Here is a 13064-nt window from a genome sequence, read left to right as displayed (position 1 = left end):
ATGGAGAAAAGGCCAGTGAGTTGAATAGTTAAGTAAAAAGCACAGAATATTTTTACAAATAATTCTGAAACCTCACATTATTGATCAGTTAATCATATTAACTAAGTAGGTATTATTAGATTCAAATATATATAAGGAAATTATACAAAGAACTAAACAATCACTCAAAGATCTACAAAATATGAAGAAAGATCAAAAAAGAAACTAAATCTAATCATTTTTCTGTGATTACACTGTATTTGGCAAATATTTATAAAATGTACCATTCCAAAATTATAGAAGATATTTTATTTCTATTTGGTGATATGAAAACATATTTGTGTCCTCTTTGTAAATATTCAAGTTACGTTTCAACAAATTCTTTAATACTGATCTTCCCATTAGGTAACAGAAAATATTACCAGAAATACAACAAAAAAGGTGTGGCTATATCCCTTTCTTAGCCTTTATTTCATTACAAAAAACATGACTTAGACTAAACTACTTCCCAACAATATCAGTAAAATTTTACTATTTGACAAATTAATCATTATCTTAACCTCTAAGAGGTTTTAAAATTAATATTTTACCATACTGATCTTAGCCTCAAATTCAGAGGATATAAATGATTAATCATAACTACAACTACATAATAGTTAAACTCAATTTGAGACATAAAATTCATCTTTCTTTTAAAGCAGTGCAAATCAATACACAGAAAAATTTGACTTAAATATGCCTGGAATTTAAGAACTATTTAACTCTAAAAATTAGTTAACAATATCCATACAATAAGCTTTATATTTAGTAGTAACCCAAATCTTTCTATCAAGCACTCTAGCTGATACAATAACATGAAGGTAAAATGGTATAGTCTCACTTTGATAACAAAACTTGAGAACCCTAGTAATAAATTTGTTTTAAAATTCACCCAAATTCCAGCCTGTAGGAAGTAAATCTTGTTTCAGTGAGTTTGACCTACAAATTTAACTCTAAACCAAAAATACAGCACTAATCAGAAATATTTGATTGAACCCTTTAATGATAACCCCCAAAGTGACTTTGCATTTCTAACTCTAAAAATATCCCTTTTAATTTGAATTATTCCAAACAGGCTCTTTATGTTGTAATACCTAGAAATATTATAAAACCGTTCAACCTTTTAATGAAGAGAATTAGAATATATTTTAAATCTTTTCTCCCCCATTTAAAAGACTGATTTAAAATGGAAATGTATAAAAGCTAAATAATTAGTAGTAAAGTGGGGAAGAAACCATATACTGCCTGAACCATTTCTATAATATTAATTTGTAAAATCTTTTATGTTTTAATAATATATATTTATTTGCCTTACCACTTCTATTTACTATACAAATAAATTATTTTGTTAAGATGTTCACAAACCTGATTTTGGAATTAATACCAATATGAGTTTGTTTCACTGGAGAGCAGAGTGAGGTATCTTGACTACTATCAGTATTAAGAGAAACTGAATCAGACATCCGAGATGGAGAAGAACAGTTGCTGTTATTCTGATTGCTATTGTGTGTAACTTCATCTGATAAAGAATCTGTATCCTTTGTATCATCTGAAACAAAAAAAAACTTAAGCTTTGATAAAGCCAAGAAGAACTTCCAGTGATGACAAATGGCATTTATATTGTCCTGATTCAATATATAAGGTAAAGAATTATATGGTTAAGAAGATAACCAGAGGCTCACCTCTGAAAACTCAGTCCTAATACATAAAAAGATTAAAGAATTTAAAAATAATGATACCTTCAGTTAGTTTGTTTGTTTTTAGTGATACCTATAGTTTTTAAAAAAAATATGACCAATGTTAGTTACCCAGAATTTGATTTAGTTTAAACTACTGACAAGATGATATCACACAGTGTTTAAGGCCATCAATTAGTTTTAGTGAATATGCTTTTCCATACATCTTTAGTTTTAAAAAGTCATAATAGTAAGAAATACATAGTACAGTTCATAACCTTCGTAAACTTTCCTGGGGTAGAAATTATTTCATACATGTATGGAATTGTTTTCATCTATTCTGATAATAAAAATGAGCAGCACAATCAACCAAAAAACAAACACCAAACAAATCCAGAAATTTTCACAAGGTCAGTTTTCCACTTTTCAAAATCATTTCAAAGAATTGTATATGAATAGTGAACTCTCAATATGTGAGATGGATTTGTAACAACTACATAAACAGAAATAGACAATATTCATATTCCATTATAGTCAGGTAGTATAAAAAGTACTATTTTTTTAAAGTAGTAATAAAAAGATAATAACTTAATATCTTTACAACCCTAAAGGCTGTTTTTAACTAACTCAATTCTAGCCAAATCACAGAAATAGTACATACAGACACGTAGTCATAGGTGATTATATGAATTTTTTGCTGTTCCAAATATCTCAGTTCAAGTAGTCTGGATTGTGTTTACAGTTGAAAACAGTAGCACATGGGGCTCTGTAACTTCAACTTTAAGGTATTTGGGTTTTGGATTCTGAATTTTTAAAATACTGTTAAACTATATGGCACTTAAGTTCTCTCCTAGATATATTCTTCTTCTTCTACCTCCTTATCATGGGGCAACTGTGACAATTAGATAATAACATGTATACTATTTAGCATAGTAATTAACAATTAGTAACAAATATCAGTGCCATTATTATTATGAAACCCCAAGCTATCCTCCAAAGGGCCACCTTGATAGTAAGTTTCATTAATGCCATAAAGGTAAAGGCTGGATAAACCTCTGGTGGAGATAATGTAGAGATGTTCAGACATTTGGTGGAGAGGAGTGAGGGAAGGGTAAAAGGAAGGGATATAGAGACTCTTCAAGTTCTCTTTCCTTTCCAAGAGTCTGAGATTCCATGTCAAGTGGGGGTGGGGGTGGGGATGTTAAAAAGAAGTACTGGGAGAGATAAAGTAACAAGCAGCATCTGTTATACATCAGGTACTATGCTAGGTCTGAGTGCACTAATCTGATATATTTGAGAGTCACAAAACCCTTCATTAGCCTCATTGTATGCCTAATATATACACAGACAAAATTAAGGAACACAAAGATCATACAGCAAATAAGTGGTAGAGATGGAATCATAATCTAGGCTTATTTGCCTATAAAATCTATGCCATGTAAGTAAACTTGCACGAATGAGGGAAGAGAAAAGATCCATCAAGATTTTTCTTTAAAAACGAGAGGTAAGGAATAGACCTCTTAGAAAGGCATGTTTTAAAAATTGTTTCTAAAAAGTTTTAAATAACATAATGACGTTTAGTGAAATTTATTTGAAAAAATGTATAAATTTATTCAGCCCATTTCTATTCTTAGTGCTTTCCTTTAACACCTAACCTTTTTTGTTATTACTAAGTGCTACCACTTTGGGCTGGTTAATAGAGGTTTCAATTAATGGTGGTCGCATCTCTGCCATTTTCATCTCTTCATCAGAAGAAAGTTCTTCAGATTCCTAATTTAAAGAAAAAAGAGAGAAAATATTTACAAAAATAAATTTTGGTTTCTTTAAATATTAAGTCATAAGAATTTCAAAGAGAAACAAATACTTAGAACAGGTAAAAAAAACCTTTTTAAGGTAATAGTGAATAAAACTAGTATATGACTTAAATTTTTCAAGACATGGCTGTAAAACTATGAAAATTATTAACAGTACACCAAAGTGCCTAAGGTATAATTTTCTGTGCAGTCCTTAATCCAACTGTATTAATGATTGGTATGTACCTGGTAATATGTCAAGTGCCAGAGAAACAAAAATGAGTAAAACACAATCCCTGCCATTGAAAAACTCAAGTTTAGTGAAGGTACTCTAACAAAAAGTCTATTCCTAACCCTCAAATTTATTCCTTCAAGGATCACTGGGTTCCAAGGAATCAGAAGGACTGAGATGTTCTTCCACCAAAATGGATTAATGGCAATTTTTGCCCAATTTGATTTTTTTCTCTGATATTTGGCAACTGTCCCAGACTATCTACCATGGAGTGCTGTTAGCACACAAAAAAGAGACCTTGTCGTCAACAAATATTAATAGAAAAATTTTAACACCGTATATAGTGTATATAAAATCAGATCTACTGCAGGTTAAATTATTCTTAGTTAATATGATGAAAATAAATAAAAGCTCTTAAAAGGGTGTTCTATTAAAAATACTAAGATTTCTAGGTGCTTTAAGAGTGCCATAATAAGACATGAACTGGAGTCAGAAAACTGTTTCAGTAAAAAGGCCAGAGAGTAAATATTTTACACTTTGCAAGCCATACAGTCTCTTGTTTCAACCAACCAATTCTGCTGCTGTGGCACAAGAGTAGTCACAGGCAATATGTAAACAAACTACCATGGCTGTGTGCCAGTAAAACTAAATTTCATTTAATTTTTCACATTTCACGAAATACACTTTCTCTTTTGAACTTTATTCAACCATTCAATAATGTAAAAGCTGTTCTTAGCTTGCAAGCCACACAACAATAGGCAGTGGGCTGGATTTGGGCCATAGGCCATAGTTTGCCAACCCTGTTCCAAACTGCACTACAACAGAGTTAGACTGCTAAGTAGATTAGGGAGAGAACGTAAATTGGATTTAGTTGAAGGGTGAGTTAAGAGGGAAATGACATTCTGAGTAGGGGAAAGCATGGAAATAAGAAAAAGTATGGCAAGTCAGCTCCATGCAGCTGGAACTTAAGATAAGTGGCAGGAGACAGAAAAGGCAGACTGGAACGGATAGTAAAAGGTTATGCTCTGAGTATGAACTCAATTAAGTATGTATTGGTCATTACTGAAAGTTGACAAGCCAGGAACTCACAAGATCAGATTCTTTTAAAATAGTAACTCTGGTATTAAAGATGTATGAAAAGAAAAAGAGACTGGCAGAAAGGAAACTAGCTATACTGAGTCCTGAAGAAAAAAAGACTACATCTGTCCTGCAATGGCAGTGATGGATAGTAAAGAAAAAAAGAATTTGACAGAAATTTTGCAACTAACAGGACTTGATTGATAGAATGAATGCGAAGAATGAGATAAAAGGACAAGGAGGTCTGTCTTAATCTTTGACATCTGCAGCATTTAAACTGCTGACCAGGCCTTCTCCTTCATGAAATTATATTACACCTGGGCTTCTGGGAACTGTAGTCTCCTAAATCTCCTCCCACCTTTCTGTTTCCTTTGCTCATCTCAATTAATCTTCCTGCAGTTAGCTCACATTCTTTCCTTTCTTACTCTTTCTCCCTGGATATTGCATTTTCTCCAATGATTATGTTTAATGTAGATAATTCTGCTAAAAAGTCTTCAGTGGCTCCCTGAAGACTATAGTGTAGAACATCAAGTCCAAACTTCTTAGCAGAGGTATTAAGGGCTTCAGAATCAGGATCCAACCTACCTTACTAATTCTATTCATATACTATAACCCCTGATATGTTCAGTCAGATGGAACATGCTCTTTTCTACATTTTCTAAATACCATGCTTTTGCTCTCATTATTCCTTCCATTTCATTCAATTCTCCTATTTCTGCTAATTGAAACACTTCAAAATACAGGTTAAATGCTTCCTTCACCTTAAAGCATCCACGGTTCTTCGTAGCCAGAAAATATCCCCTTTCTAAATTTCTGTAGCACTTAATACCTCCAGCAGTGTATGAAGGGAATATAAAATGGTGTAATCACTTTTGGAAAACTGTCTGGCAGTTTCTCAAACAGTTAAACATAGAGTTACCATACAATCTAGCAATTCTACTCTGAGGTATATACCCAAGAGAAAAGAAAACATATATACACACAAAAACTTGTACACAAATATTCAAAGAAGCCTTATTTATTATAGCCAAAATGTGGAAATAACCCAAATGTCCATAATGGATGATTACAATGAAATATTATTCAGATATTAAAAAATGCATGAAGTACTGATTCATACTACAATATGAATAGTCTTGACATTATGTTAAGTGAAAGAAACAGTTACAGAGACCACATATCAGATGATTACATTTATATGAAATGCCAAGGACAGCCAAATCTAGAGATGCAGATAAAGTATATTACTAGTTGCCTAGAACTTGGGGGCATGGAGAAGTTGTAGGGAGACAACTAAGAAGTACCGGCTTTCTTTCGGGGTAATGACAATGTTCTAAAAGTGACTGTGGTGAGGGCTGCACAACTCTTAGTAAACTGAAAAACCACTGAACTGCACCTTTTATTTAAATGAGTGAATTGTATAATATATGAGTCATATCTCAATAAAGCTGTTTTTATAAAAAAAAGTTAGTTTTTATTGATCCATGGGAAGAATCTCTTTAAAAAAAGTCTCAGATATTCAAGAAAAAAATTACATATGTCATTATGTCATTCATAATCAATGACAGATGCCTAAAGAAGCCAAATAATTGAAGTACACCTACAGCAACCTTTTCATTTTTTTTTAAAACATCTTTATTGGAGTATAATTGCTTTACAATGGTGTGTTAGTTTCTGCTGTATAACAAAGTGAATCAGTTATACATATACATATGTCCCCATATTTCTTCCCTCTTGCATCTCCCTTCCTCCCACCCTCCCTATCCCACCCCTTTACGTGGTCACAAAGCACCAAGCTGATCTCCCTGTGCTATGCGGCTGCTTCCCACTAGCTATCTATTTTACGTTTGGTAGTGTATATATGTCCATGCCACTCTCTCACTTCATCCTAGCTTACCCTTCCCCCTCCCTGTGTCCTCAAGTCCATTATCTATGTCTGCGTCTTTATTCCTGTCCTGCCCCTGGCTTCTTCAGAAGCATTTTTTTTTTTTTAGATTCCATATATATGTGTTAGCATACAATATTTGTTTTTCTCTTTCTGACTTACTTCACTCTGTATGACAGACTCTAGGTCCATCCACCTCACTACAAATAACTCAATTTCGTTTCTTTTTATGGCTGAGTAATATTCCATGGTATATATGCAACCTTTTCATTTTTAAGTTACAGAAATAAAAGCAATTGCCGTTATGAATTTTACAGAATTAGAACAACACTGCCACAATCTGATTTACATAGTAGGGACTTCCCTGGTGGTCCAGTGGGTTAGACTCCACACTCCCAATGCAGGCGGCCCAGGTTCGATCCTTGGTCAGGGAACCAGATCCCACCTGCATGCCACAACTAAGAAGCCCACATGCCGCAACTAAGAAGGAGTCCGCATGCTGAAACTAAAGATCTTGCATGCCACAACTAAGACCTGGTGCAACCAAAATAAATAAATATTTTTTTTAAAGACATAATTTACATAGTAAAAATTTTATACCCACTGTACTCCAATGTTTAAGCTTAAAGTGATAAATGAGTGGTATAGCAAATATTATGAGATTTCTCAATGGCAAATGCATTAGCATATTTTCTGCTATCAGTATCAGGTTTCTCCTATCTTTAGTTAGCAACAATGAAATATTAAATTCTTACCATTTATCACTACTCCAGAATAATCATAAAGCCATACCTCAAAAACATCATCATGATTAACAATATGCTTCAAGTTCTCAGAGGCTTTCATATTTGCAGTCACTGGCGGATTCCCAGGACTGACCTCAGCTTCAGGTTCACTGGTCTTCGGTATAGAGTTTCCTATCATATACTTTTCTCTTTCATCAGCTTTGCTTCTTACTGCAGTAGTACTTTCTGAAGTCTAAGTAAAAGAAAAAATAAAGAATTCACATTCTTTATATCTATTCTTGTATTAAAGTTCAGATGAAATTTTAACAGTAATTTAGTATCTTCCTATTCTGGATAAACTGAAGAAACTTTAAACATGGAAATCTGTAGGACTCACAAATAAAATGCTCATTTTGGGAACAGGTGGTCCCAAAGGTCCACGAGCCACATTAAACTTTACAATTTAGCTGAGGATACATTTCATCCTAGAAGTTGCAAAGCTGGTATTTATGAGTGAGTCACTTAGCTCAGCATGCTCAAAATCAGGATGGCTAGGTATTTTCCTGCTCATTGTGGAATATATAGTAACTCTAATGACATGATATAACTTCTGTTTCTGTGATACAGTGGCGGGGGGGAGGGGGAGGGAGTCCATTAAAGGAACACACAATTTAGGGATTAGTGTAGGCTTCAGAAACATCCCGAGGAAATGCCAATTGTCTGTCATAGCAATTACATTTAAAATTAAAACTGGGTAGAGTGGATCAATATTACCAGGGGAAAAAGTATTTCTATAACAATGAATTTTTTGACATTTGTTACCTTATTCTTTGTTCAGGCAATGATTGTTCAAAGGCTATGCTGACACTCCCCTGCCCATATGGACAGTCTGTAACCACACTGAAGTGGTAATAATAGCAATTAGGGAGTTTGCTCACTATTATAGCTTTTAGTTCAGGTATTTGAGAACACTGCCCTAAGTTTGGAAGTACATTTTCTTGTAAACAAAAAGGATCATTATCATCATTTATCATTAAAAAATTTTAAAGAACCTGAAACAGGTTTTGGTCAATGCTTTTGAATTGAGTTTTCTAACCTTCACACCCACATCATTATTTACAACTTGCTGATCTTCATGTGGTTTCAAATCTTTTCCAGAGTCTTCATTAGTCTCTTCATCTTTTAATCTATGTACAATGGTTTGAACAGTTTTAACCATATTCTTAAGCTCATCTGGGTATGGTGTTGGATATCTCTTTAAATTTCCCTCCTAGAGAAATAAAATAAGCACAATTTAAAATACAGATAAATATTTCTTTTTTAAAATATTTTTATTGCAGTATAGTTGATTTACAATGCTGTGTTAGTTTCAGGTGTACAGCAAAGTGAATCAGTTATACATACACATATATCCACTCTTTTTTAGATTCCTCTTTTCCCATATAGGCCATTACAGAGTACTGACTAGAGTTTCCTATGCTATACAGTAGGTCCTTATTAGTTATCTACAGATAAATATTTCTAATGTCAATCTCAAAATTTAATCTATAATCCATCTTAATTACATTGCTCATAGGGGTAACTGTGAAGACAGATGATAGGTCTTTGAAAGCATTTTAGACTCAATAAAAGTATGGTTTTATCGATAATCGAAAACTTCACAGTTACAGATTTCAATGTTTTAAAAGCTTTTTTTTTTTAGTAGACTTAAATATATTCCATTTGGAGATATATGGTGTGGATATTGCCAACACCACCTCTTGGCTTTGAAACAGATATACGTTTTCCAGCTAGATGTTTATGCAAACATTCATAAAATTCCTAGATTATTATGACTTATGTGCTGGGAACCAAACACTTCTAAGGTCAATCTAATATCATTTTCTGGGATTCAGCTAGTTTTATTATATAAGGGGAAAACATTACATCCATAAGTAACTAGGAAATGTGTATTTGCTACTTCTATCACTGCAACACAGTCTCACAAAGAAACAAAATGTTCATATCAAAGAGTTCTTTATCCCTATAATGTATATAAATAAATCACTAAAGAAAGGAAAGGGAGAAATAATAATCTGTTTTTGTCTTATATTTATACACACTATGAAATTTGGCTTTTAATCACATAATTTTATATTGTTCTCGAATACTTTCACATGATAAATGTATTGGATTAATAAAATTTCAAGTGCCTTGAGGGCAAAATAGCACAGATTAGCGATATAGTACCCAATACATATCAGCAGACCTGTTTAAAATTTGAAGGAAAAAAGAATAGACTCACTCTAGGAGGTGCTTCCCTTTCATCTTTGTCTTCATCACATTCAAATGCCACTTGAGCCCGCTGTTTTCTCTGTTCCTCCCACAATGAAGGATTAAAACTTTCATTATCTGATATGAACATAACTAGAGAAAAACAAACAAAACCCCACTGTATTTTACTATAATTATGAAAAACTATTACTTGCTCATAATTTTCTTTATGAGATATGTTCATTAAGATAAATCAAGACCGGTCAATGTCAGCAGCTATAAATGCTACACTAACAACTAGGCTGTGTTTCCAACATTTCTTCACAATATCAATGACATATCTTTTCTTCCTTAAAGCTGATTTGTCTTGTTTTGTTACCAGAAGGATTCCTGAAGAGAATATAACAATTAAGACACTATAGATATGTGATTGTGTGCAGTTCCCTACAAAAAGTAACATGGTAATATGTAAATTATTTCGTCCAGGTTCTGGCATTCAGAAACCTTCCTAATTCCAACATTGTTCATTATGTACTGGCGGAGGAGTGTTAAGTCAGAAACAGGGAAATATTTTGGTAAAAAATGACTACCCTGATGGCATGTAATTACATCTTTGCATGAAACATTATATATAGCTTTACTACGTAAATAAAGTAATTACAAGATATTCTCTATCAAAACTAAGGAAAATAGAAAATTTAACATAAACTCAACACTCACATATCCTGATATCTGATATTAATATTAAAGATGTGACAACTGTCACATCTTTTTGCTTATTAGGCAACTAAAAAAAGCTAAGGCTTAAAAAATTAATCCACCTGACTATTATATACCACCTTACAGAAGTTTGTGTAGTACAAAATAAAATCACAACTTATTTTCTGCCCATTAGAAGAAAACAACAAAAGGGATTAAAAGCACCTAAAATTAGTTAATACAAAAACTGAAATTCCTGGAATACCCAAATATGGTCAGTTTGATTATTTATGCAAAACTAGCATAATTATCATTTATTTTTAGCCCTTATTTTGAGCTTCTTACCCTTCTTTAATCTCATATCCAAAGAATGCCATGAAACCAAATACTAACAACAGGAATAAAGCTTTGAGATTCACCTTTTTCTTTGTTTTCATTACTTGACTCAAAAATTTAATTGCTTTGTGTTGTTGCTTAATATTAAATGAATTAGAGTGTTTGTTCTTGTTTGTTTGTCCAACGTGGTTCAAACTCCTGGGAAACCCTATTGACATACTTTTTGTGGTATACTTGGAAAGGCAAGCAGAGTCAAGCAGTTTCCAACAAAGTCTATTTCCAGGATTGAGAAGATTTCTCCTCCCGTCTTAGGCTTTTTTGTTACCAGAAGGATTCCTGAAGAGAATCTAACAATTAAAACACTATAGATATGTGATTTTGTGCAGTTCCCTCAGTTCCCTACAAAAAGTAACATGGTAATAGATAAATTATTTCATTCAAGGTTTGGCATTCGGAAATAATCTTCCAAATCCCAATACTGTTCATTATGTACTGGGGGTGGGGATGGGGGTTAAGACTCCACCAGCCTAGCCCAGAGATCTCTAAGAGTTTTAGATTACATCAAAGCAATTTTACACCAGAATTTTTTCAGAACCCCAAGGAAAACTTTTACCATGCCTCTCACTCCTGTCAACTTCTGGTCACCTACACTTTCTACCCTTTAGTGTAAATCTCACATCTTTTGCGATTCAGGGCATCAGGTAGTAACAGCACTTTTTCTGCATTTCAGATGCCACTAGATCTGATCACACTGGCATATTCATTGAGGACTCTAGTATTTGCCTAGAGTGTTTCTCTCTACCTATGACCTGCCAAAATCCTGAATGATGAAAATGTGCGATGACCCCACCTCAACCCTATAATTTCATAATTCCTTGATGCCCTCAATCCCAATGTCCATCTGCATTTCACCCATGTGATTCACAATCATGGTAATACTAAAGACCTTAGCTTCTGTAATACTTTTCCACCTCCCTGACCACTACACTTGTCCTTCTAAATCATTCACTTCCTTATTATTGCTGGTAAATGTCAAGTTCCTTAACCTCATTTCTTTTTCTTCCTGTAAAAGCACTCTAGGTTTTATTTCCTTCTCTATTCATCTTAGATTTCATGATATATTATTTCCACCATTCTCACCTTTCTTGCCCCCTTTCCTTAAGTCATACCTATGCAATAAGTCCGTAACATGGTACTTCAATCACCTACCTTCTTTGCCCTGGAATTTAACCAGAGAAAAATGACATAACCTTGTTGTTTAGAACCACTGCAAATTTATGGTATTCCCCCCTTTTTGCTCCATCTTCAATGCTGCTCAGGAATTCTATTTATTCTAAGTCAGTCTGCTCTGCCACTCCAAATCACTACCACTTCCCTCAAATGCCCTTCCCCCAGTCTTTAGAGGCAATTTTCTCTGTGACTTCACTGAGAAAATAAATGCAATGAAAACCCTCAGACTGATATTGTTCCCCGATACCTTGTTTTCCTCAGTTATAAATTTATTGTTAGGTGGATCCATACTTCCCCTTTTTCCTGTTTAAGACTGATTCCTCTAACTAGGCTCAAGATACCATGCCTTTTCTTTCAAATTTATTCATTATCCCCCCTTACATCATAAGCTTCTTGAAAGCAAGGATTTAAGATCTTAAATACTCAGATCTGAGACTTCCCTGGCAGTCCAGTGGTTAAGACTCCACGCTCCCAATGCAGGGGGCGCAGGTTCGATCCCTGGTCAGGGAGCTAAGATCCCACGTGCCATGTGGCGCGGCCAAGAACAACAACAACAACAAAGACCAAAAACTTAGATCTAACACAATGCCTGGCAAACAGGTGGTAATAAAAATGGAATGAACTAAATGTGAAGCGTCTACTCTCGAAGTATTAAAAAATTCCGCCTCAAGGACATTGTTTTCTGACTCATCTATTTCTTAGAGACACTGTGATAAAGGAAAAAGCTTTTCTTGCAGTTGAAAGGAAATTCACCTGCCTGACCATACCAAATGTAGTTTCTGATTCAGTATTATAAGTATACTAGTTATAGTGCTCTCCTTATAACACCCATAGTGAAATACTTTAAAAAACACATGAACTCTAAAAGGACTCAGAATATTATAAACTTATACTTTTCTGTTGAAGCCTCTCCCACACTAAAATGCATCTAACAAAATCAAAGGAGTCATTTAAGGAAACATATGGTATACATATACCTCTAAATTCAACTATCTATAATGCTGAGATATTGCCTTTTTTTCCCCATTTTCAGAGTCATTAACCAATTCTCCAAATTTTCTTCAAATTAGTAAAAGTCTTTGAGACTTAAAATTCACTTTACACCTTTGCAGTAATTTGTCAGTATTTGTTTTTTAAAAG

At 33.6% G+C, this 13064-nt stretch overlaps 1 protein-coding gene across 13 annotated transcripts in view; it reads right to left on the bottom strand.

Moving 5' to 3' along the window:
- The window catches only part of ERBIN (erbb2 interacting protein), a 117126-nt gene that overhangs the window by 16309 nt on the left and 87753 nt on the right, over nucleotides 1-13064 (bottom strand). For 9 of the 13 annotated variants that reach the window (XM_007176005.3, XM_007176007.3, XM_007176010.3 and 6 more), the window contains 5 exons: nucleotides 9691-9812; nucleotides 8503-8676; nucleotides 7474-7659; nucleotides 3350-3464; nucleotides 1384-1567 (listed from right to left, as the gene is read on the bottom strand). In XM_007176005.3, coding sequence (XP_007176067.1) covers nucleotides 1384-1567; nucleotides 3350-3464; nucleotides 7474-7659; nucleotides 8503-8676; nucleotides 9691-9812 — 781 coding nt within the window. The remainder of the gene's footprint in view (nucleotides 1-1383; nucleotides 1568-3349; nucleotides 3465-7473; nucleotides 7660-8502; nucleotides 8677-9690; nucleotides 9813-13064) is intronic. The other 4 variants (XM_007176006.3, XM_007176014.3, XM_007176008.3 and 1 more) reach the window with 3 other exon arrangements.

The sequence above is a fragment of the Balaenoptera acutorostrata genome, chromosome 2, assembly GCF_949987535.1.
Source record: "Balaenoptera acutorostrata chromosome 2, mBalAcu1.1, whole genome shotgun sequence".
Taxonomy (NCBI): Eukaryota; Metazoa; Chordata; class Mammalia; order Artiodactyla; family Balaenopteridae; genus Balaenoptera; species Balaenoptera acutorostrata.
The sequence above is the reverse complement of the archived record's forward strand: the minus strand, read 5'-3'. Positions and strand labels throughout refer to the sequence as shown.